The following is a 25,957-nucleotide window of genomic DNA, read 5'->3' on the forward strand; positions in this document are numbered from 1 at the left end:
GACAGGAACATGCTAACATGGGCAGGTGAAATGTATCCTTGGAAAGGAATGCTGTCCAGACCAGGAAGTCTCTAGAAGGCTTGAGTTCTTGCCATCACTATGGATCTGCTGCTGCACCGCCGATGACTTCATCCCCAAATGAAAGCCAGCTGCCTGCTTCCATAATCCTCATGGAAGGATTATGACTATTTCCATAATCCTCACACCAAGAAAAGACTAATTTGGAAAAACATGCAGAAAAGAGATTTCATTTTCTCTTTTGAACGCAACAAAGAAATTGGTCTATGTGATTGTAGAAAGCCAGCACCTAAGACTGATAGCAAAGTGTTTACCAGAGAAATAAATGGAAACACTGTGAATGGTATTTTTCCATGGAGCTCATGAATGAGGAGTGGAGCAATGACATGGTCTCTGCTCCCAACCATGTTAGGCTTTTGCATCCAGGCAGTTCTGACACCTCAGACTTCACTGCACAGCCCGGTTTTCTCTTTAGAAAAAGGGAACGGTCCCATCCCAGTTGATCGTGGCCTCTTTCCATTTGGTTCTGATCGTCATCTCCACTGGAGAGAACCGTCTTCCTCCTCCGTGTGTATCTTCCTGTTGGTGTCTTTCCCAGGGATGGGAGTGAGTGTCTGAGGAGGGAACAGCCGGGATTTAGACCCAAGCCTGCAGGTGCCTATCTGGAGAAAGTGAGAAGGATGGGGGGGGGGGTAGGTGGGCAGGAGCTGGGCTCCTGGAACAGGTTAAGACAAGGGGGATTCCAGCAGATGGGATGTTCAAATACCCCATACAGAGCAAGTCACTTGTAACCTGAATCGTTGTATATTTTGGGAGGTGAATTTCGGTAAGTTGTATAATACACTTCCCACTAGAACTAGGCGTAGGTCGCTGGATATTGTTGGAAAACACAGCAAAAGGCAAAGCTCAGTGCTTGTCGGTGCTTCAAGGTATACATTTGCATTTTGAGTAGAGAGTGAGGCATTCTGGTAGGCTATTCAAGAACCAGGTTCAGAGTCTGGATTTGCCTCTTACATAGAAGCCAGGTGACATTTGAGAAGGTGCCTAACATCTGTCACCACGCCTCATTTACTCAATTACTAACTATGCATTATGGGCTACTCAGAGTCCACAACAGAATGTGTATGATATTTGTGCGCTGATAAAGAAAGGATGCTTTCCTCAAAAAAACAAAAGAAAGTTAAAGTAGAAATGATATATTTCAAGAGCATATTGTCAGTGTCACACTGAATTAAATAAGCTAATATGTATTTCTCATAATTAAAGAAAATGAAGTGGGGGCTGCACAGATAATATAGTCGCTAAGATACTTCTCCACATGTGGTGATAATAATGGGAGATTATTTCATGCCAGGCCTGGGATGTTAAATGTAAAGAGTTAGACGTGAACAAGTCCCCTTAAATCGAGCCAGGACTACTGTCTGCAAAGTCCCAGTAGTAATGTCCACTTTTAATACCTGTTCAGTGCCCCCAATGTTTAAAGACATCTTAAGGTTAGTCTTTTTTCCATGTAAGTTTAAAAAAGTATGATTAGGACCAGGCACAGCAGCTCCCACCTAGCACTTTGGGAGGCCAAGGCAAAACGATCACTTGAGGCTAGGAGTTGAGATCAGTCTGAGATGTCCCCATTTCTACAAAAAGTTCCCATTTCTACAGAAAGTTCAGAAATGGGTTGCATATGGTAGCATGCCCTTGTAGTTCTAGTTACTCAGGAAGCTGAGGCAGGAGGATCACATAAGCCCAGGAGTTGGAGGTTGCAGTGAGCTGTGATGATGCCACTGCATTGTAGCCAGGTGACAGAGTGAGACCTTGTCTTAAAGATAAAACAGAGTCTGGTGCAGTGAGATGACCTATTTGGTTTTCCGCATCTCCCACTGCACTGGAGCCTCCCAGTTTGCTGGGCCGGCCCCTTACTCATTGTCGTCTTCTTGGTGCCCAGCGCAGAGTGTCTGCACATAGTAGGCCCTCAAACATGTGTTTTGAACCAATTGGAACAGAAATGCACTATCACTTTGGTTACTTATGTTACTGGATGATTGTCTGGTGTTTGGTTGGGGGATGGGAATTAGCCAATTGGAGCCTTTCTTTCCTTTATTTTTCCCATTCTTTCTTGGGTTATTAAATATCTCATGCTCAAAGATAAAAGGCCTTGCAGAAAGCTTTTGGAAATTTGACTCTTCCCTTTTGTTTCATCTCTTACCTGAAAGTCTTCTGTTCCTCTGGGTGATCCCTAGCCCTCCCCTACCATGTAAAGCAGGTTTAGAACTCCCACACTGTGCTCAGGTTTTGGCCCTTGGGCTTCATGCATGCGTTTTGTTCTAGAAGCTGAGCCTGAGCGTTTTCCTGCAAAGCTGGCATGAGTATCCACACAGTTGTTAAAAGAGACCGGCAGCCATGTCTCTTTGAGGACATTAAAGTACACAGTGCTTGGGGTCTGAGACGCTCACCTATTGTAAGATGCACAGGCTTTTTCTGCGAGGGCTGGCCGTTGTAAAAGCACAGATCAAAGAGACGCTCCATTTTCCAGTCTGACAAGAGCTGCCTGTTTGTGCAAAAAAGGACGCTGTAATTTCCATTGATGTTGCACAGCCAAACAGGCCATCTGGGAGTCTTGAGCATGCTGCCCACCTAGAAGGAGAGAGGGGAATGCAGATGAATACCCGGATTTCACCTCGATGTGACAGATGCTGATACCTCCTCATGATCAGAAAGCAGCGCTGAGGCCTCTGGTCGCACTTGTAGCTGTGCAGGACACTGTACTTAGAGTAAGATCCGAAATGAAGGTTTCATCGTGAATGCATTTGCATTTATGAATGATCTGGCATACTGGCGATGCTGCACTTTTTCTGTTAAAAAATGACATTTAAAAACATTTTTAGTGGCCTCTGGGAAGGCTTAGAAAAGAATGCTCGTAAACAGATAAAGTGAAATTAAGTGTAGGGTAGAACAAGAGAATTCCCATTCTGTCTTTGTCGTGGACTAGCGTATCTGCTCCTGTTCTCGAGATAAGACAATATTTCATTCAGCAGGTGGTGGTCAGACTTCTAGAAACACCAGCCACTTTAATACAGAAAAGCTTCTGGAAAATGAGGGGAACCATGCACACACCACACTTACACATCTGTATCTACAGGGGAAGGGTTGTGAAGATGTTCTCAGAGGGTGCTGATTTCCTACTACGCACTCCATCTAATATTACTACTTCAAGCGCCTTATTTGTTTTTCCAGGTGACTGTCAATAGAGGCTTTCTTTCTTATAGACAGTAAATCAGATTCACAAAACCACCACCCTGGGGGTGCCATGAGTAAAGGGACAGTGGCCCTGCCCACTTCAGCAGCCCCTGAAGGGGTCACGATAGTATAGTCCATTTCTGTAATTGATACCCATTGTTTTGTGAGAGGCAGAGGAGCACATACTTTTTAAAAAAGATTTCCATCAAAATTCATTGAAACAAATTTTTTTTTTGCTTAAAGAGGTGCACATGAGCCGCATGAAAAACCCACAATTTCCATGTAATGCCGAGGAGAGTTACTGGGAGCCCGAGCTCTGCCTCCGTCCTCTAACTGAAGGAGCCAATGTTGCCATTGTGTTTCTTTTCTTATCAGTCCTCGAAGATGTTCTTGAACAAACAGTTTTCGTTTGTTCCACCAAATTCTGTTGGTGGAAAATCTCTCTTTGAGAAATTATCATGCGTTTTATAAACCGGAGTATTAAAGCCCAATAACTTCACATTTTGATTGCTCAGTAGTTCCATTCAAATCTCTTTGTTTTCCTCAATTCAGATTCTTTAGTTATGGGAGTGGGTGAATCAGAGATGCTTTAATTTTTAAGCATTTTACTTTTAGCTGCCATACAAAAATTGTGTTACTGTGCTTAAAAGAAATGACCTCAGCTTTGGTTGATAGTTTAAAAAAAGGAGCAAGACGAGTCCCCCTACTCACCCCACTGAGTGAGGGCTCACAGTGAGTGCATGCTTGGCCTGTCCATTCACAGCGCAATCAGTCCCTCTTGGCGAGTGGACCGGGAGCATCTCACATCACAAGTTTGCCCAGTGGCTACATCCGAATTAATCGCAGAGGATGTGCCACGGAAGCAGCCCCAGGGGTTTAAATTCCAGGCATCTACCGCCAATTTCCAAATACCCTTGTAACCAGGCATGAGTTGCAAGCACTCTCCGTCTCTGGACTTGTTGCTGCAGCACCCTTGTGTACTGAGATTATACATATGGAATCAAAATATGATAGGCAGGGTGACATGGAGTTATTAAGGTTGAAAAACTTGGATAAACTAACGAGATTGAAGACCGTTTGTAATATCATGTCATTCTGGCTCAGCGCCTATAGCATAATGGTTATGGTGTAGCCACATACACCAAGGCTGGCGTGTTTGAACCTGGCCCGGGCCAGTTAAACAACAATGACAACTGCAACAAAAATAGCCAGGCATTGTGGTGGGCGCCTATAGTCCCAGCTACTTGGGAGGCTGAGGCAAGAGAATCGCTTCAACCCCAGAGTTTGAGGTTGCTGTGAGCTGTGACGCCAAGGTTCTCTACCCAGGACAACAGCTTGAGACTCCATCTCAAAAACAAAACAAAACAACAAAACAAAACATGTCATTCTGTTTGAATTTCAGGAGATATTCTGGTCAATTTTAAATTAATCAAAGTCCCTGTAAATGATGTCTGGGTGGATGCGATAGAATATATACCCATAGGATGTTGTTTCACTGAATATTTTTAATGTAGGTGAAATTTAGCTAGCACTGACCCTATGGTGGCAGGTGCTGATCCCCACAAGTGTTCCTTTGTGCCATAATGCAACAGTTTCCTTTTTTCTCTTGCTTGCCCTTGAGAGATTTTGGTACAAAGGAAAATGTCATGCATGACTGCCAGGGCACCCTGGGTATTAACTCCACGAGGCCAGCCGTGAGATTACAGCTGAGAACACATCTGGATGAATGTGTGCCCTGCAAAATCATAACAAAGCACCAATCGAATCCAGCCAGATATCGCCTCCCTCTCTTGTCTTGGGATATCATATAAGCAGTGACTGGAATTTTTCATTTAAAGCATTTATACTGCTTTTGGATAGACACAATTTACTACCCTCCTCTCAACGCAAGGTTCTAAATATGTTTTATTGGTGAGCTTCCACCAATGCTGAATTTGTGCATGTTGCCTCATGTTGCCATGGTAAAAAGGAAATTAAATTGCGATACAGTGGTTCTATAAATAAAATACCTTTCTCCTTAAGTTCACTCATTGTGTAATAAGCCCAACAGTTTCAGCATTACATACAGCATGCGACCTTTCATAGCCTATGTCATTTAAGCCAACGTAAAACTACAAGGACAGGATGGAGGATCGGCACCTTCCACATACTAGAGGACGAAAATTGAGTCCGCGTAATTCCTTTTTCATGCTTCTAGAACAATGGGACTTAGGATGTGCCTTTGCATAATGAGTCTGATGTTGCAAGTCCCAAGGCCCCTGGCTGATAATCTGAACAGGAGAAAGGTGTTGGAAACGGTGCACTTTATTTGCTGATTCCTGGTGACAATTCCTGTGCATAACTGTTAATGGCCTGGTGCTCATCTTTGCCACCTGGAATACAGACTTGATGTAACTTCTTCCACCGAGTTGGCATGCATGCTGTAAAGACAAATTGGTTCATGTTTGCAGGGCGCTACCTCCGTGACTTGGTGGGAGTGCAGTGTGTAGAGTTGCATTGGTACTTTTATGGTTTGATTTCTTCCTATCCGACTCTCTAAAGGGAAAAGGTACAGACGGAAGGAGGAGCAACTGGGATGGTGGTGTGCACTGCCAAGGCTGCCGTGGGAGTAATTCTGGCAAGACCTAAATGGCTTCTGTCCCTTCTAAACATCAGAGTTGATTTTTCCTCTCTGTGGCAGGTGTGAAGATAATGTGAACCTCCCAAGGCTTTCCAGATGGTGTTAGACTCAAACTGCTTTATGTTCTCACTTAGGTATTGGAACCTTGCACTGAAACCTGTACCTTCAAATAGAAAAGTAACAGGGAAGCTTCAAAATAGTGTCTCATCTTGTGAGTAGCTGGCTGTGTCCTGCAGGAATCGTGAGTCTGGTGGGCTTGGGGGTGGTGAGGTGGTGGGGAGGTCTTGACATGCCATCTAATGAGAACTTCATCTATTTTTTTTTTTTAAATATCACCCACTGGGCTGTGACATTGGGAGTGAAAGATGTGTGTTTCTGCAATCTCTGCAATTTTATTGCAGAGCAAGGAGAGATTTATTTAGGGAAGACAGAGGCAGCATTGTGGGATGGCTTTGACCTTGAGCTGTCAGGCAGCACGTTCGTTTCCTTCGGAACTCTGAAATCTTTCTTATATTAGATTTTTATTATCCTTATATACATATCGTCTTCTTTGTCATACCCACCCTGGGCAGAAGCCACTAAATACCCATAAAGCACTCATAGACATAGTGGCACTTTCAAGGGTCCCAAGAAGAATCACCAGGCCTTAGAACAAGAAGAAAAGGGCAGAAGCTTCTGAGAGTCTTCAGTCCAGTGATACTCACAGCACTGTTCTAGAACCTCATCCTGTCCTCTCTTAAGCAAACTTCTGTTCTGCAAGGCGTTTCCATTGTATGCTAGGATATTTTGAAATGCTAGACTTCTGGGTACATGGCAGTGCAGCCAGGTGGTCTCTGGGGAGCCTGCTTCTGAGTACACTGCACTTGTCCTCCTAGAGCCGAGGATTTCCTTACACCTGACAGATGCCCTCTGCCAAACCAGGAGGTAAAGGAGGGCAAACTCTAGCTGACAGCGTACACACCCCGAGTACCTGTAATTCACGGTCAACACAAACTCATACCTGCTTTAACTTAGAAGTCAGCAGGTGAACTTGTGGTTTGTTGAGCACAACTGTCGTGCATTCAAAAACCTTGCCAATTTGTCAACATCTAAGTATTACAGTCCAACATCAGTGTACCTATGATAGATATTAATATATACTAATATAAATTGATATCTATATACAATAGATTATAAAAGCACTGACGATAGAGTCCAATTCCAAGAACTGGCATTTGTGTCTTTACCACTTCGTTAGAAAACAAAGAAAGGTGATGATGGCAGGCAGCCTGGCGCAGTGGATGGAAGGCGAGCACTGAATGTCGATGGGACTGGGTTCACAGCCCTGGATCTGACACTTGCCTGGCTGGTGGCTTTGGGTAAGTTTCTATATGTCCTTCAACCTGGCTCTTCTCATCTCGAAAATGAAGGACTGTAAGTCCAACGGATGTTGGACTTATAGTGACACTGATTACAACTTGGAGTGGAAGTGGGGGATGGAATGAACTAAGATATGGTCACACGTGGCTCACAGAGGGGCTGGCACACAGGAGATGCTCTATGCATAGGGTCATCAGCACTATAATCAATAAATAAGCTCCAGATGGGTGTCCATTAATTACCATCTGCCAGGAATGGTGAGAAACACACACACATGTGTATAAAAGTATTTGAATAACATACCTGGATATGAGTTATGAATAGCTTTTATCCCTAAACAATGAACTGATATGGAGAGAATCAAAATGCACCTTCAGGGAAATCGCCTCTGTATGCGTGCATCTAACATATTCATATATCTCAGGAGTTCAAGTAGGAAAACTAACTGCCAACCTGTATTTGATCTTTAATATATTTGTTTTGAAACCACACTCCAAGTGCATGACAGAGATGACATAATAAACATCCTCAGGGTTTTGAGCCATCAGTGTACAATTTCAGGCGATTTTCACCGAGGGCAGGATTCATAGGCACATCCCTGGGGAGAGAACACTGAGTCCAGGAAAAAAGGATGAAGTCACATTAGTCATTTTTTGGAAAGATGGAAGCCTTGTGGAGTTGATTTCTACGTAGATTTCAAAGCTAACCTGGGCGGTCTCCATCCTTGCCCTACTTCTGCTGCCTGAACACACATTTGGAGGGTGGGCCTGTTGTTGGATACATTTTGCCTCTTCCCAGCAGGAAAGCTCTTACCTTTTAGCTTGTGCTCTGGCCTCATGACTGACTCTAATGTCCCAGCAAATATCCACTTTATCATTGGAGGGTATTTTAGGCTTTGCAGGTAATTTTCTTTGGAGCATGGTTTAGCACCTTTATTAGTCTGAGCTGACTTGTATGGAAAGGAATGTGATCCTGAAAAAATAGTAGCACCAAATCCCTGCGAGTTCTTGACTCTCTGGAGGGTACTCTCCCTGTCTCTCTTCCTGGTGACAGATTCTCTGATATAGTCCCCTTTCTCAGAGCAACTTAGTAGCTATTTCATAAACAACTGTTTAATGCTAATTTAAGATAAAGCCTGAAACTTGTTTCCAAAGCTTTGCAAATGTTGAAAAGCTGACAACCTGTCCGATACTGATTGAAAGAAGACAACCCTCTTTCTTGTAAGTTCGGTTGAAATAGCCCGTTTCCCAGCTTGGCACACCATGGCTTTAATCAGCTAAGCCCAAAGAGGTTTCTCTTTTCTTTCCTGCAGAGCAGCAGTTCTCAAGTAAGGGCTATTTTGCCCCCCAGGGAACATCAGGAAATGTCTGGAGACATTTTTGATTGTCACAATGGGGGCAGTGGCTCTGGCATCTAGTGGGTAGAGGGGCAGGGATGCTTTCCAACAGCCTATGGCACACTGGACAGTCCCCACAACAAAGAATTACCGAGCCCAAAATGTCGCAGTGCCAAGGCTAAAACGCTCTGCTTTGAAACGGTGGTTTCTAATCCTTGCTGTACACTCCATTTACCCGTGGGCTTTAACAATTTCAGATGCCCAGTGCTCCCCACACCAAATAAAACAGTCTTTGGTCATAACCCACTACATAATTTGTGGGTCCCAGTGCAAAAGGACAAGGCAGGGGCCCTCGTTCAAAAATTATGAACAATTTCAAGATAGTGACCCAAGACTCCAGAGCGTTAAACCAAGTGTGGAGCCCTTTAAGTCTGGGGCCTTGTTGGACTGCACAGGCCCCATGCTCAGGAAGCCGCACTGTTCTGGGAGGGATCTGAGCTGTAATCATTCATAACACATTCCTGGTGACCTCACTGTGCAGCTCGGGCTGACATCACTGCGCTCGCGGATTTATTGCCTGTACCCTTCCTATGATAATCAGTGTGTCACTGGTTATGGTATCAGTCAGATATGACTCACCTTTGTATCTGGTCACAGAGCCTCACAATTAGATGCCAAATGAACACAGCTGAATAAAGTGCTGTAACGTTATTCCTTGTCATCCCTGTTATAAAGTCTTCCATGGCTATAGGACTTTTTGTCTTTCCAGTGAGCTTGGACATTAGTGACTTCCTTTGGTAGTCACATCAGTCCTGTGGTTGTGGGGCAGGTGTATGTGGGTGCGCCTAGTTTGTAGATGAGGCAACAGGCGTGGAGAGGGTACAACTTGTCCAAGACGCCTGCTGTGAGTGGCTGGGTGAGGCCCTGCCGCGGACCACCCCACCAAGTCAGCTGATTCCCAGGTCAGGGTGGTTTTACATGTGCCATGGAACTTCATCACCATTACACCAGGTTTCCAAATGAGTGTGCATGCTCATTGGTGCCACCCCCATGAGAGTGGGTGGCACAGGGAATGAACTTTAAAAAATAGGCGCTTGTTTATTATTTAAATATCTATCAAGGAGAAAAGCAGCTAGCACATCAAGCCCATAGCTTGTGTATATCTATCTATCTATCTATCTATCTATCTATCTATCTATCTATCTATCTATATACTGCTGCCGAAAAGGTTAGAACCACATTTTAAATCAGTTGATTTAAAGGAAAACGTTAAGGAGGTACCTGCTGAGGTGGCACAAAGATCTGGCAAAGCTTATGAATTGCTGACTCAGATCAGTCTTCCCAGTTTATACTGAGGGTCCAGTGGAATAACACTGAGAAAGAGTTTTTGTGATAACAGACCAAACTCCAAAATTACAAAATTGTTGCCATTTTTATGCCTCTACCCCCCAAAACTTGCTCCATTTTTCCAGAGTATACCCCTCCATTTATTTCCAGAATGAGTCTTGGCCTATTCTCAGGCTGTGGCAGATAAAGATGTTAAACCATAGATACCAAGTGACCATGCATTGTTGAAAGAAAACTATAAAAATTATGTAAAATGAAATATATGCATCTCCTAAGTATTTCTAGCTTAGTTTCTCTCTTCACTACATAAGATAAATTCCCTAATTATCTGTAAAAGAGATTAGAAATTTTATAACAATCATCAGTCCATTCTCTGTTCCTGGTGTGTTCAAAGTTCATACAGTGGGACTCTTTGCATCCATTACATACAATATAGGTCATAAATTCATCAACATATGACGATATTCATGGTAAGTGAGAATAGTAGGTTTCAGAAGATTGGAATAAGTCATAAAGATGTAAGAAAAAGAGAAAGAATGGGCGGTGCCTGTGGCCCCATATGCTGGAGGTGGTGGGTTCAAACCCAGCCTTGGCCAAAAACTGCAAAAAAAAAAAAAAAAAAAAAGGAAAAAGAGAAAGAAGTATTTCTGAAAAGATTAACCCCAGTGAAACAGGGTTGAGTTTATTTCTTTTACTCCTACCTTACCTATCACTTCTCACTTTTCTATGATGGGTCAAAATCAAACTCAAGTAATAAACTTTAAAACGTATTTGTACTCAAAATGTGCCAGTTTTCCTATAGTCAAGACATTGTTTTCCTTTTTTTTTTTTTTTTGAGACAGACTGTCTCTCTGTTGCCAAGACTAGAGTGCTGTGGTTGATATCAGCCTCGCTCACAGACTCCTGGGTTCAAGTGATCCTCCTGCCTCAGCCTCCTCAGTAGCTGGGACTACAGGTGCCCACCACAAGGCTTAGCTAATTTTTTTTTCTATTTTTCATGAAGACAGGATCTCACTCTTGCTTAGGCTGATCTCCAACTCCTGAGCTCGCTCAATCCTCCAGCCTCGGCCTCCCAGAGTGCTAGGATTATAGACCACTGCACCTGGCCCATGACACTATTTTCCTGATGCCACCAGGCACATGGTCTGTATGTGTCGCTGATCTCCTGGATAACACACAGCAGGGGGAAAGTCAGATGAAGATATGTACATGAAGGTACCTTGAGAAGTGTGATGGTACCTTGTGAAATGTGAAGTCCTGTAAACCCAGAAGGCATTTTGAGCTGGAACCAGGAGAGACAGAGAACAGGACAGGTGCCGAGCAGGGAGGCCTTGTCTGCTGCCAGCAGTCAGAAGAGGTTGGGAACTGAACATCTGGGGTTTTTACATCCCCCAACCTATTGAATTGCCTCCTCTTTCCTTTTAAGACCACTCTAGAGAAGTGTTGCTTTTTAGTAGAATCTGCCTCGCCTTCCCTAGGTTTTAGGATGCAACTTTTCATGAAAAATATCACAGAATATCCCGTGGTTCGGGGTGGGAATATTTGCTTCCCCGCGCTCTCTCCTGTTTGTTTTTGCAGAATCGCGTCCATTTAGTTCTCCCATTGTGCTGCTCAACAGGGTAGTCTGCTTCCTAGTTGTCAGAGGTCGTGAACCCCCTGAGTGCGAAAGCTTTTTGACAGCAGTTTCATAAGTAGGGCCTCCCTTTTTTATTCAGTGTTTTCTCAGTAAAGCTTGGGATAATACGTAGACTATGTGCATTCATTTGTATAAATAAAAGATTGAGAGGACGTCCTCCCACTGCCAGCAGTATTTATTTCAGAGAAGGTGGTCTGTCGCTGTGTGGGGGCAAAAACTGGCCTTCTCTTAAAACACATTTCAAATAGTGTTTCTTTTTCCCCTCATGCTTCACTATATGCCATCAAATATTGCTATAGATTTTTAAAAATGTATTATTTGTATTAGCTATACCGCATAGACGTAAAAATATGTAAATTAAAATGCGAAGCAAGTAGACAGGGTATTTCCATTGAGACCCCTTGTGTCTCTGTGTGTGGTGGGAAGGAGGCTTGCGGGAACGCAGTAAAGGGAAAAGTAGGCTCAGGTTTTACTTATCTTAACAGGGAGACTTAAAAAGTGCTAAAACACTGACATTCCGGTAGTGTGGTTGAGGATCAGAACACACTCACCTGGGAGAGTCTGTCATCTTCTGCAGTGTCCTTGCCCCACTGCAAATAGCCAATGTCACTGCGGGTCAGGACTCCGTGCAAAGTTTCCTGGGATTGTCCCTTCTCACAGCCATTGAAGACATTGGGACTTGCCCTCCCAGTTAGAATCATGTTCACAACTGCCTGGATGGCATATTTTACAAATATTTATGTTTTAGTTAGCAATGAAAGAAGCACTTCATTTTTGTTTTCTTTAAAAAATTACTATTTTTTCTGAAATTACTCCACATATAATTCTGGAATTATATACTCATATATTATGTCCCAAACATTTGGTAGAGTTAAAGCCATTGTTCAATGACTTTCTCCTTGAACCTCACCCCAAAGTTCCTTGTGTACCCCACTCTGATCTTACTGACCTTCCTCTCTTCACCCTTCTTTGAAACATTGGTTTCCATGGCTGTGATTTAAGAAGCAGGAAGCTGGGCGGCGCCTGTGGCTCAGTGAGTAGGGCGCCTGCCCCATATACTGAGGGTGGTGGGTTCAAACCCAGCCCCGGCCAAACTGCAACAACAACAACAAAAAAATAGCTGGGTGTTGTGGTGGGCGCCTGTAGTCCCAGCTACTCGGGAGGCTGAGGCAGGAGAATCGCTTAAGCCCAGGAGTTGGAGGTTGCTGTGAGCTGTGTGAGGCCACGGCACTCTACCGAGGGCAATAAAGTGAAACTCTGTCTCTACAAAAAAAAAAAAAAAAAGAAGCAGGAAGCTATCTGTGTAGCTTTTATAAGCCTTTTCCCCCAGTTATTAGGGATTCCCGGTGGGCCCTGTCAAGACATTTTCTAATGTTTCTAGAATCGCAAGGACGTAGGGCTCTCAGAGGTAAACAAGAAAGGACTGTTACAGAAATTGGAAAGTGGATATTCTGACACAATTCAATTCATCTTTTTAGTCTTTCAAAGATAACATGTCCTTAAGGAGAGAATACACTGAATTAGAAAACAAGCCTAATTTGGATTCTATAGTAGGAAGGCCAAGTCTTCCAACCCACCTGCTTGCACAGGAAGCCTCCAGCACTTGGTTGTAACAGATGCGTGGTGGTGACATCTAGGTCCTTTTGAAGCCTGCTGAGTGGGGAAAGCCATCAGAGACAATGGACACACTGGACTCCTGCGGCCTCTCCTCCCTCCATCCTTGACACAAAACAGCAGTACGTGGCCCTCTTAGGCAGTGTCCCTCACAAGTGCCTTGCACATTTCCATCTGTCATGGGGAAACCCCCTGGGACTGGCTGCAGAGGTCACTGGGAATCTGTGGGTACAAGTAGGGGGAGAGCTGCCCAGTGATGGGGGAACAGGGAGAAGTTACACTAGAATCCCGGTGTGTCCTAACAGGTACAATGCAGGGGTAGATGGCACACTTCCTGAGTGAAGGACTCAACTACAACTCTGACCTTACCTAATGAATGCAAACAATATAACCTAATTGTATGTACCATTATATTAACCCCAAATTTAACAAAAAAGAAAAAATAAAAGGAATCCCAGTGTATGTGCTTCGCATGGATGCTGGGCTCAGTAGAGAAGGTGTTGCTCTAGGTGACAAGGAATGCTTGGCTCAGGGTGGTGACACATGACCCCACCTTAGAGTGCTGGCCCAAGGCAGGGCTGAACAGATGAAAACCAGCCGCGTGGCTGCTGAGACCACGTCTTGGCTGCAGGAGAGTAGCCTCTGCTGTTATGTCAGGGGCCAGAGTCTTACCCTTGACAATATAGAGTCAAGGTTGAATGTGACTCCCGTTGTCACCCAGGGGGAAGTGTTGAGTACTGGTATGTGAGCTGTGTATGTTCTTGAATGAATATGTTCACAGGTCTAGAGGTCACGTCCTTCCGTGAATGAGACTTACAGACGTGGGTTAGTCATGCCCCGAGACAGCTCAGGGCAATGTTTCCCAAAGGGTGGTATGATTTTAGGGGGTATAGATAAGAACATTTTACAAGTTTAATGGTGATGCAATTCTTTGAATAGGTAGTACATGATATTATATTTTATATACAATATATGACAAAAGATATTAATGTTTGGGATGAGGTTGATATTTAAATGTGTGTTGATTGAAAGAAAGCTGCTTTAAGCAAATGGTAACACCATAAAAATGTGACGACAGTGCTACATAAATGACAAGGTTTGGGAACACGGCGTCAGGCTTGTGATTCCTCCTGGGAGCTCTCTATCCCCTTCTCTGACTCTCAAAATGTTATCTTTCTTTCAGGGCCCAGACTAAAGTCTATTTCCTTCCTGAAGCTTTCCCTGACTCCTCTGTCTGCAGGGAACCCTTCTTCCTCTGGAATCCACTAAGACTTACTGTACACCTCATGTGGTATTGCAGGTACCACTTAGAACTGGCCTGGCAATTTTATGTTCACCTCTTATCTTTCCCAGACAGGAATGTGCAGGAGGCCACAGCCACATCTTCCCTTCTTTTTCTTTTTTTTTTTGAAACAGAATCTCACTTTGTCACCCTTGGTAGAGTGCCATTGTGTCGTAGCTTGCAGCAACCTCAAACTCTTGCACTCAAACGATTCTCTTGCCTCAGCCTCCCAAGTAGCTGGGACGACAGGCGCCTACCACAATACCCAGCTATTTTTAGAGATGGGGGTCTCGCTCTTGCTCAGGCTGGTCTCGAACCTGTGTGCTTAAGCAATCCACCCTCCTTGGCCTCCCAGAGTGCTAGGATTACAGGCATTAGCCACCGCACCTGGCCACATCTTCCCTTCTTTATACTTTGCACAGAGTTCAAAAGTATAAAGGTCACCCGCCTCGGCCTCCCAGAGTGCTAGGATTATAGGCATGAGCCACCTTGCCTGGCCCAGGACACTATTTTCCTGATGCCATCAGGCACATGGTGGTTTTTGTATCTTATGGAGACAAAGTAAATATTTGAGGATATATTTTATTGTGAATCTAAATAATAAAATATATACTTCTTACAAGCTTTAGTGTCATCTGTCAATATTTACAACTGCAAAAAGGAAGCTGCTTCTGTCCTCTAAGCGCAGGCACAAACTTGACCAATGATGTCTGCTTGCCCATTAATGTGGCCAAACAGGAGAGTGGCATCCCTGACTGGCTTCCTGGGTGCACCGGGTTAAATGTCCCAACTTTAACGATAGGAAAGAACCTATCAGCAGCAGAGTATCCGCTAGGAAAGGGACTGTACTCATGTTTCCAGTATAAAGATGACAATATTTTCAAACCCAGGAGTACATTGTTTATGTGAGTCCAACCCTATAGGAAATACCTGTGCAAACGTTTGTAGAGCTTACCTTTCAAACGTTCTGGAGAAGATCAGGCTGTACAGAAAAAGGATGACACCATGGCTGCCTTCCCCTTTGAACTATTTGGGAAATAAGCCAAAAAAAAAAAATAAATAAATAAAAATCACCTTTGCTTGAAAGCCATGGGTAGGAATTCAAGGATTTACATCCCAAGGGTTTTTATTCCCCCTAGCTGCCAAAAGAATAGAGCTCTATCGTAAGTCTTCCTCCTCTCAAACTCATTTTCCTGCCTTGCTTCATGCCTGCCAACAGCACTGTCATTCTTGGCATTCGATTTCTCATTTTTTCCTGCACTTCTACCACCTGATTCTCTTCAAATTCCAGCTGAGGTGTGGTGTATCTTTCCTCGCCCACCTGAGTGCTGCTCTGGACTAGCCAGCCCTCTTTCCAGCCTCCCCTTCCAGAGCATGCCTCCTCACAGTCCCATCCAACTCAGGGGAGCAGAGAGAATTTGTAGAAAGAGCTTTGGAGTTATAAAGCCTAGGTTCAAAACCAGTTCTATTCCTTACTAACACCCACTTACTAACTTCTCTGAGTTTCAATCTCATCTGCAATCATAGGTAAAAAATAACCTTTTCCCCAAGTTTGTTGCAAAAGTTAAATGAAGTAATTAATGCACACTACTTTCCTGGGTTCTTGGAACATGCTAGATCCACAGCAAAATTAATATCGCCCCTCTCTAAGGCATTTCTCCCTCTCTCTTTTCTTGGCCAGGTTTCTTTTCTGCTTAGAACTTTCTGAAGGTTCCCCATGATCTCTAGGATCAAATCTAAACTATCTAACAGACATGCAGGGCCTCTCAGTAATTGGCTTTATTTCAGCTTCACGTCAAGACTCCACCTGCTGACAAGGAGAGTGGTGTCCCTGCTGGCTTCCCAGGTGCACAGGGTTAAAGCCTCTTTTTAAAAGTCATTGTATCAGGAGGAGTTTGGCTAAGATATATATGCTTTTTCCTTTATGGATTAATTTGTCTATTTTGCTACATGGATCTGTGACCCGGCAGGGGGCAGGACCCTTAGGCAGGAGAACAAATTCCAGTGCCCTGGGAACCAGACAGGAACCGGAATGAATGTGCTGCAAGGGTGTGAGAGACATGGGGAATGCCTGGTTTCCTGCTGCTGCTGTAGCAAGGTACTACAGACTGGTGGCTTCAAGCAACACAAATTGATTATCTCATGGTCTTGGAGGTTAGAAGTCCAATATAGGTCTCACTGTGCTAAAATCCAAGTGCCCACAAGCTGCGTTCCTGCTGGAAGCTTTAGGGATGATTGATTCCATTTCCTTCCTTTCCAGCTTCTAGAAACCATCCCCATTCCCTCTGGCTAGTGGCCCCAATCACATGGCCTTTCTCTCTCTGCTTCTATGGTTCCATATCTTTCTCTGACTCTCCTGCCTTAAGCTTATGATGAGTTGGGCCTGTCTGGACCATCCAGGCTAACCGCCCCATCTCAAGATGTTTTACTTACTCACATCTGCAAATCTGTGTAACGAGGGAGGTAACACACAGTTGTCCCCCCTTATCCACAGCCGAAAGTTCCATGACCCTCCACAGATGCCTGAAACCAGGGACAGCACTGAACCCTGTTTATGCTGTTTTTTCCTATACATACATACCTATGATCAAATTTCACTAACAAATTAGTCTCCGTAAGAGATTAATAGCAATAACTAATACAAAAATAGAACAATTATCACAATATGCCAGCATGACTGCTCTCATGCTTCTCAGGTCATTACCAAGTAAAACACAGGTTACTAGAACAAAAGCATCGTGACAGTCAATTGATAACTAAGAAGGCTATTAAGTGAGTTGTCAGTGGGTAGTGTATATTGTTTATGTCTGGAATTTTCCATTTAATATTTTTGACTTTATTTTATTTATTAATTTATTCATTTATTCTTTAAGACAGAGTCTCAAGCTGTTGCACTGGCTAGAGTGCCATGGTGTTACAGCTCACAGCAACCTCAAACTGTTGGGCTTAAGCAATTCTCTGGCCTCAGCCTCCCAAGTATCTGAGACTACAGGTGCCCGCCACAACCCAGCTATTTTTTTTGGTTGCAGTTGTCATTGTTGTTTTAGCTGGCCTAGGCCAGGTTCAAATCTGCCAGCCTCGGTGTATGTGGCCAGCATCTTACCCACTGAGCTATGGGCGCTGCCCCATTTAATATTTTTAGACTGTGGCTGACCTTAGGTAAGTGAAACAGCAGACAGCAAAACCACAGGGAAGGGGGAACTACTGTATTTCCAGGTTTCTGAGATTAGGATGTGACAAGGGTCTGCCTACCCCAAAACGTTGGTCTAATGGGGGTGGCTGTCTCCTACGTCATCAAATTGAAAATATTCGAGAATACAGGCCCCATATGGCCAGATTTCCAGATTTTGGAGGTCAAAGCCCCAAATCTAGATTTTTATGTGAAATTTCCTGGTTGTTTTTGACATTCCTTGATTCAAGTTTTTAAAAGCAATGCTGCGTGGGTTAACACTGAAGATCATATATGGTAGGTATATTTGTTTTTAGAGCTGCCATAAAAAGTTACTGGAAATTTGAATTGCTTAAAACAATAGGAATTTATTCCGTCATAGTTTTGGAGGCTGGAAGTCTGAGATCAAGGTGTTGGAGTTTTTGATTGTGGCCCACGTGAGTCAGTGTGAACTCATTTTAACTTGATTATACCTGCAAAGACCCTAGTTTCAATTATGATCCTATTCACAGGTACTGCAGTTATCTTTTTGTGGGAACAGAATTCAACCCATAACAAAATGTCTACTGCCCACATGCAGCCCTTAGACCGCTAGCTAGAGATCACCAACTGAATGGAGGGAGATATAGGAATGAGATTTTGATAGTGGGTGGGGGGAGTTGGTAAAGTTCTGAATGGGGTGCCAATCCAAATGTGCAGCCTTTGCTGGGGGGATGCTCTCAAAAGAACTAACAGACAGTGCCAAATTGTAATACTTGGTATATACCAATAACGTTTGTTATCTCATATATAGTATCTTGCATCTCTTGTAATGGCAGAAGTCAATTGTGACATGAGTATTACAATTTTAATACAGTTTTTTATTGCCTTAAAATGTGTATCCATCTTTTCAGCACCCTCTGTATATTCCATCAAGTTCCCATTCATTTGTCCAATGGTGGCAGCCCTCCCCAGTGTGGCTCAGGTGATGTTCAACTCTTGTACCTACGCCACCTGCACCGTGGAGTCCACTTCTGTACACAGCCTTGATTACTTATTCCAGCTCAACCCTTGGTCTTGGACGGGGAATGCCTGTGTTGAAGGGAATGCCTTCAACTCTGATCCTCTAACTCAATCGTGCCTACATTTAAGGATTTCTTGTGGTTGTGGGAGGTCCTTCCTATTAAGTTAGACTCTCCCAGGTTTCAGTTGGAGAAAGGGAGAGGTTTGCCCCTTATTCCTGAAAGGGTAATTTCTTAAATGGATCCTCTATATCAGAATAATCGTACTCAGTATGTCGTGCCCATAGTCAGGAGTCCCAATGCTGCCTTCTAGCTTAGCTTTTCATGTCAAGTACTTAAAATCTATTGTACAGGTTTTATTAGCTTCATATAAAAACTTAGCAAATTACCACAAGTTTAATACTTGAAATCATACAAATTTATTATCTTATATTTCTGGAGGTCAGAAGTCTGAAATGAGTCTTAATGGGCTAAACTCAAGACGTCAACAGGACTGCTAGAAGAGAATTTGCTTCCCTGGCCTTTCCAATTGCTAGAGGCCATGGAGTTGTGGCCCGCTCCTTCCATCATCAAAGCCAGCCAAGGCGGGTGGCACGCTTCTCATATCCCCTCCCTCTGACGTCTTTTTCTGCCTTCCTTTTCCACGCTTAAGAACGCTTATGATTACATTGGGCCTACTTGGGCGATATAGGGTCATCTCATTTTAAAGTCAGCTGACTAGCAACTTTCATTCTCCTTTGCCAGGTAACGTAACATGTTTACAAGTCCTGGGGATAGAGTTTGGACAGCTCTGGAGGGACCATTCCTTTACCTGTCACACAGGCTAACAATGAAGCTATAAGATGGTAGAGAAGGTAGTCCTGGAGGAACTAACTGGTTTAACCCGGATTATACAGCTAGTGTGTGGCTGAGAACTCCGGCCCAAGGTGTTTGCCTTTATAACCATTGAAAAAAAATGTAACAGTGTGTTTCATTGATCACATTTCACGTCTCCATACGGTCTACAATTGATAGCCTCATGGTTATAGCTAATTGCCCTCTGCTTGGATGTCATAGGTTTCTGATTCTTCAGAAAATTAGTTTTTATTTCTTTCTACACAGAGGACTCTTTCAAAAAGCACCTTCCCCTTTCCATCATCCCTGCCCCCCTACTTTGTCCCTGGGTGGGGAGAGGAAGAACTGTTGCTGTGAAGGACATTGTATAAATTGTGCTGGCAGAAGAAGTGAAATAGGACTCCCTTTCTAGGGCCAGAAGCCATCCTCTCGGAGTCAGGGCCAATGGTCATTTTATCAGCTTAGATGAGGACTTCAGTTTGTTTGTTTGCTATTTTTGTTTTTTATCCATTAGGTGAGAGAAGACTACTTTAACTTTCTCTCTTGCCACAAAAGACATACTGTTATCTGCCCTCTCAAGTATTATTCTCTGGGTTTGATTAGCCAAGGAGAAAGAGGCATTTGTGAGGGGCCTGTGTGTGATCTGGCTTCTTTTCTAGGTCGTAAGGAGCGAGAGGCAGCCGTCTCATTCTCTCCTTCTGCCCTTTTTTAGCCCTCAAAATGACCTGGTTTTCTTAACAAGCATCATTAGAAATACACTTTAGAAAATAATGAAGATCCCTGTACGATCATTTCAACATAAAGGAATTATCTCAAGGCTTAAACACTTACACACTGTAAATGATCACAGATGAATTTCTCCATGGCTTCTTTCTCTAAAAATTCAAACAGCTGGAGCTTTAAATCAGGGACAAAAGAGAAAAATGAAAAGAAAGATGAAAGTTACACCTAAGAGATGTCAACTCATGGTTATTACCTCAAGGGAGGTTTTTTTGTTTCATGGCAAAAATCACATTACTAAAAACTGATATATTACCTTACACAAGGCCGTGCAAAACATATGTGGTAAAACCGGCTGGCCACCGGCAGCACTTCTACATTTCTTAGTTTTCAATCAGTATAATGTCTTGAGAATTAAAGCCACAAAGCAGTTTTTTTTTTTATTTAATAGGTAGGATTTAGCTATCTTTAAGACAGTGATTGTGGAAATGCAGTTTACCACATTGACTGCCATGCTAGAAAAAAATGTTTTTGTTGGAGCCATGGTGTTTTGCTCGGTCAAGATAGGTCAAGAGATGCGTGAGTTATATATGCTTCATGAGGCTCTGGACTCTCAACTAGCATACGTTACAAACAATTTACATCACAGTTTATGATGATATCAGGTATGGGACATTCTTGAGCATGGTGAATTCTGGAAGGAGCAATTCACAATAGGACTTTCCCTTTTGGCTCCGTGGATTACTTAAGTTCTTGGCATTTGCCTCATGGAAAGGTGCCTCTGGTCACACTGGGGACATGGATGGGGCTCTACCTCCATTCCCAGGGTAAGTCTAGCAGAAGCTAGGGCTTCCTGGCCTTTTATTGGGCAGGCTGGTGAGGAGTGCACTTACCCGCTCCGTGAAATCATCCACAGAGTAGTCAGGAGCAGGGTCAACATAAGTGTCCTCAGTGACAAGACAGACAGTGGCCTTCTGAGTAGCTCCTGCAGCCCACAGGATGCCAGCTACCGCTGCGGCCAGGGCTGCCTCCTGCTCCTGCGTGCTGATTTCACACAAACTGCAATGCAGGAGGCAGGGTGGGAAAGCGTCAGAATGCACAGCCACCTCGCCGTGTGCTGGGGCATCCACTCCGAGGGTCCCTTCTGGATACGGAGGGCTCTGTCTGATCCCTTCACCACCCTCCCAGCAGGGCCTGGTCCTCTGCAGTGATTGCAACTGGAATCCTTACTGCAAAATGTGACCCCAGCCCTTCTCACCCTGCACTATGATCTCTGATGAGTCCCAACACTGTCCTTCTTCCTGAACTCCAGCAGGGATCAGTCCAATCTCTTCAAGCCAATGAGACAGGCCCTTGTCAAGCTCCACTTCAAATGATTTTTGCAGTTTTGTCTCTGAGGTTTCCATTTTGCACCCTCTTCCCCAGATGGACCAGTCCTCTGTACATATGTTCCACTCTCCACCTCCCTGCCTTTTTCCCTTGTGTTTTTAGTGGCCACTAAAGATGGTCCCCATCGTGTCCTACATGTTGTCAGAGGCCTACTTCAGATCACCCTTAACAATCTGTAGCTCACACTTGCCTAGCACTCACTGAGCCCGGCACTGAGTACTTCACACATGTCATCTCGCTTGTCCCTATGAGGTAGATATAGAGGGTACAAAAAAATGTATACACATTTTGGGGTTTTTTTTTGAGACAGTCTCTCTTTGTCGCCCTTGGTAGAGTGCCATGGCATCACAGCTCACAGTAACCTCAAACTCTTGGGCTTAAGTAATTCTCTCACCTCAGCCTCCCAAGGACTACAGGTGCCCGCCACAATGCCCTGCTATTTTTTGGTTGTAGTTGTCATTGTTGTTTGGCAGGCCCGGGCTGGATTTGAACCCGCCAGCTCCAGTGTATGTGGCTGGCGCCTAAGCCACTGAGCTATAGGTGTGGAGCCAAAATGTATACACATTTTAAGAAAGGAAAAAACTGTATTAAAATGGCAATACTCCAGTCACATTTGACATCTATTACAAAAAATGTGTGTACTTTTTTGTTACCCTCTGTACTAGTTTCATTCTATTTTAGAGGTGAGGTAAGACAGGAGAGGTAAAGTAGTTTTCCCAGTCATTCATCCGTCAGGTGACAGGGCAGTGACTGGAAAGAAGCTGGGCTGTTCAGCTCTGAGTTCCGCTCTCAACCACTCCCTAGCACTGAGCCTGTCCGGGGCTGCCCAGCACTCCAGGAGGTGGGAGCCGAGCTTTATGCAGGATGCCTTTACTCTGCTTATTTTCTAACTTAACATCAACACTGTTGTCTTTATAAATAAACATGGTAAAGGTTATTAATGAACTCAGCAACAATTTATTCAATCCATCTACTTCTGTGTTGATACAGAGTTGAGTAACAAGGAGCCTGGTATTCCAAAACTCTTTTGCAAGGTCTAAGGGGCAGGTCTACAGGAGCAGTGACTCTTTCACATTTGTTTAATATTTGCCACAGGCCAGCTCCAGTGCTCTGCTAAGTGCTTTAGGTTTAGCAGGGGTGTGTGCGTGTTCCATTTGGATTCCCTGGGATCCATTTTACTCAGATGGTGGACTTGTCCCCAAGCTGCTTTGGGAATAGGGGCTAGTGGCTCCAAAGGATTGGCGCCACCTTGCCCAGAAGTGCTGGGGGTGCACATCCTAAGGATGGCCCCAGGGAGTGTCGGCGGGGGTAAGGGGGTGCAGAAGCCCTGCTCCCTTATCCGAAGGTGGGACAGTCTCCACCGTGGGAATCTCCACACCTGAGCTCCCCACGGCACCAGGCTGGCGATCCTGGAAACCACGTTCTTCCTCAGCTTCTCCTTCCCTCTCCTGCTTCCCTCTCTCCCTGATAGATTTCTCCCGAGCGCACTGCTTTAATAAATCACTTGCATAAAGAATCCCCATCATGGGCTCTGCTTCTAGGGAAGCTGGTATTTCATGATCTTGGAATATATTATACATTTAGTTCCTGATTTGGGTGATAACATCTCTTGCCTGAAGGCAGATATATTTTTATTTTCTCAAATATCTAGCATAAGGCTTTGCACGTGATAGAGGTTTGGTAACTTCTAAGAATAAAGAAAATTAGAATAAATCTGAACTGATTTTTAAAAATAGGCAACTACCGAACATTGTACCTTGTCAGCCTGGTTAAATAGGGGGACCGATCCTTCATTTTAGTTTGTAATCACCTCTTTTGTTCCTCTTTAGAATTGTTAGGTAGCAGGGCTCCTCAAACTTTTTAAACAGGGGGCCAGTTCGTTGTCCCTCAGACCGTTGGAGGGCTGGACTATAGTTTAAAAAAAAACAAAACTATGAACAAATTCCTATGCACAAAGCACATATCTTATTTTGAAGTAAAAAAAAAAACAAAACGAGAACAAATATGATCACACCGCCTCATGTGGCCCATGGGCCGTAGTTTGAGGACTCGTCCCATCAAATATGGACAAGTAAGCCCACCTGAGACGTGGGGCTTAATTCTACCTGACAGGGTGGGCTGAGTAGAGCATAAAGCCTGGCAGCATCATCCCTGCAAATGCCATTGACAGTGACTCCAGGAGAGCCCTTCCCAGAGGTGAAGTCCAGCCTGGCCAGGACAGACAGAGCCGCTTCTGCCCTAGGAGGCAGATTTCCTTCCTGAGGCAACTTGAATTTTTCAGTGATGATTATTTAGAATAGAAAGGCTCCAGTGAAATGGGTAACTCTTCCAAGTCCTTCCCACAATCCCCTTACCTGCGAAAGTCACAGTCCTTTCCCTCCCTGGTAAACAGCAAGTATTTGATGATGGATCCTTGCACAGCCATCTGAATGCTTCGGGCACCTCCCTGAAACGGGGAAGGTCAGCAGTGAGGTGTGAAGGCCGGGAGCTGTCCAGTTGTCATGAAACCACTGAGGCCAGTGTCTCAGAAGGGCCCTCTTAGAAATGGATGTTGCACTCTGCTTTCTCTGCAGCCTATTCCCTCCCAGTACTCCCAGGGCTTAGTGAAGGGACACTGTCCTCTAAGGGTGCCACTCTTCCCTGCCTTCGCTTCTTGGTGGAGCCCACAGACTGGTGCCTGGGGACATGTGTCATCCTCTGTCCTGCCTCTCTGTGCCCCAGCTCACCTCGGACTTTTAGATTGGTAGGAGGTAAGAACTAGTTGACTAGCCCTTGAAATGTAGATGTGACTAGTGATCAATGACATGAATTATTGATATTTCAGATAAAGCCAGAAAGAAGTTCCTAGATCTCCCGCCCAAAACATGGAGAGAAGAGGCAGGAAAACTAGAATTCAGGGGTGGTGGGATGAAGCAGGAGTTTAAGACTATTTCAACTTAGTGTGTTTTTAAAGAGTCCATTATCACGTAAATTTAAACTTTAAACTATAATATAAATATGTTTCTAAATATGATTATAACGAAAACATGCGTACCATGGATATGGGTAGGAAAGAAACATGAGTAAGGAACGTGGAATTAATTTTTTAAAATTACAAACGGTAGCTGGGCGTGGTGGCTCACACCTATAATCCTAGCACTCCGGGAGGCCGAGGCAGATGGACTGCTTGAGCTCAGGAGTTCAAGACCAGCCTGAGCAAAAGCAAGATCCCCTCTCTAAAAAGATAGCCAGGTGTTGTGGTGGGTGCCTGTAGTTCCAGCTATTAGGGAAGCTGAGGCTTGAGCCCAAGAGTTTGAGGTTGCTGTGAGCTGTGACGCCACAGCACTCTACCGAGGGTGACAAAGTGAGACTCTGTCTAAAAAAATAAACAAAATTACAAACTGTTACCTTTCCCACTTCCAAAGCAAAAGCCAGTTCAGAAAAAGGATCATGGAACTTGAAATGGGCCTTTCTCCAGTTATAGTTGAAGACATAGACTGTATTTCCAAAGAGGACCCGTCGCAGCTTCTGAAAAGAGGGGAAATACATGATCCAATCAAAGGGAATTCTTCCTGGACACACTCCTCATGGTGACATGAGGGAGGCGGACCTTGTTCCCTTCTGCATTTGGGTTTGCATGTTACACTAGCCCTCAGCTTTACTCGGGTGGAGTCCTGGGCAGAAGGCTCCCACCAGGTCTGCTTAGGACATATTGTCCTGCAGCCTGGGTGGGTCAGTCCCACACCAGTTAACCCCGATTAATCTGTCCCTGGTTCTTTACTTTCCATCTCCAGCCATCCCCTTGTAGTCCGCCATGGGATGCTCCCTGTTCCCATGCCTCTTCTCCATATCCACAACTCTGCAACCCCTCCTTCTCCCACCTCTGGGTTTTTCTCTCTTGCTTCACAGATGAAGAATGGACAGGACCTCATGTTTCCAGCCTGAGTACAGCAGTGATTTAAATGACATGAATGAACACTCTCTGTTCTCTTGTTCCAGGACCTTTGAGGGCTTTTGGATACTCTACAGCACATTGAGATTTGGGAGGATCCTTTGCAGGCATCCTCAAACTTTTTAAACAGGGGGCCAGTTCACTGTCCCTCAGACCGTTGGAGGGCCGGACTATAGTTTAAAAAAAAACTATGAACAAATTCCTATGCACACTGCACATATCTTATTTTGAAGTAAAAAAACAAAATGGAAACAAATACAATCATACCACCTCATGTGGCCCACGGGCCGCAGTTTGAGGACCCCAGATAGGGCTTCCCAGAAAAGAAGAGAACAGATCTTTATAAACCAAACACATGAGAGAGAGAAAAAAAAGAGGGAATCCATTCGTAATTGAAGACTTATTAAGCCTGTATGGGATATAGATATGTCCAAAACTATGTACAAAATAGAAGGTGTGACATTGCTTAA

General features: G+C 44.2%; 1 protein-coding gene across 1 annotated transcript in view; it reads right to left on the minus strand.

Annotated features, from left to right (window-relative positions):
• Window positions 1-257: 257 nt before the first annotated feature.
• The window catches only part of MINDY4B (MINDY family member 4B), a 34,649-nt gene continuing 8,949 nt past the window's right edge, over window positions 258-25,957 (minus strand). The window contains exons 4-12 of the mRNA XM_053600200.1: window positions 24,944-25,063; window positions 23,911-24,002; window positions 21,061-21,226; window positions 20,279-20,344; window positions 15,399-15,469; window positions 13,125-13,197; window positions 12,099-12,260; window positions 2,466-2,646; window positions 258-632 (exon numbers count right to left, since the gene is read on the minus strand). Of these exons, the coding sequence (XP_053456175.1) occupies window positions 490-632; window positions 2,466-2,646; window positions 12,099-12,260; window positions 13,125-13,197; window positions 15,399-15,469; window positions 20,279-20,344; window positions 21,061-21,226; window positions 23,911-24,002; window positions 24,944-25,063 (1,074 nt within the window). The 3' untranslated portion in view covers window positions 258-489. The remainder of the gene's footprint in view (window positions 633-2,465; window positions 2,647-12,098; window positions 12,261-13,124; window positions 13,198-15,398; window positions 15,470-20,278; window positions 20,345-21,060; window positions 21,227-23,910; window positions 24,003-24,943; window positions 25,064-25,957) is intronic.

Source organism: Nycticebus coucang, chromosome 8 (genome assembly GCF_027406575.1).
Source record: "Nycticebus coucang isolate mNycCou1 chromosome 8, mNycCou1.pri, whole genome shotgun sequence".
NCBI classification, from domain to species: domain Eukaryota; kingdom Metazoa; phylum Chordata; class Mammalia; order Primates; family Lorisidae; genus Nycticebus; species Nycticebus coucang.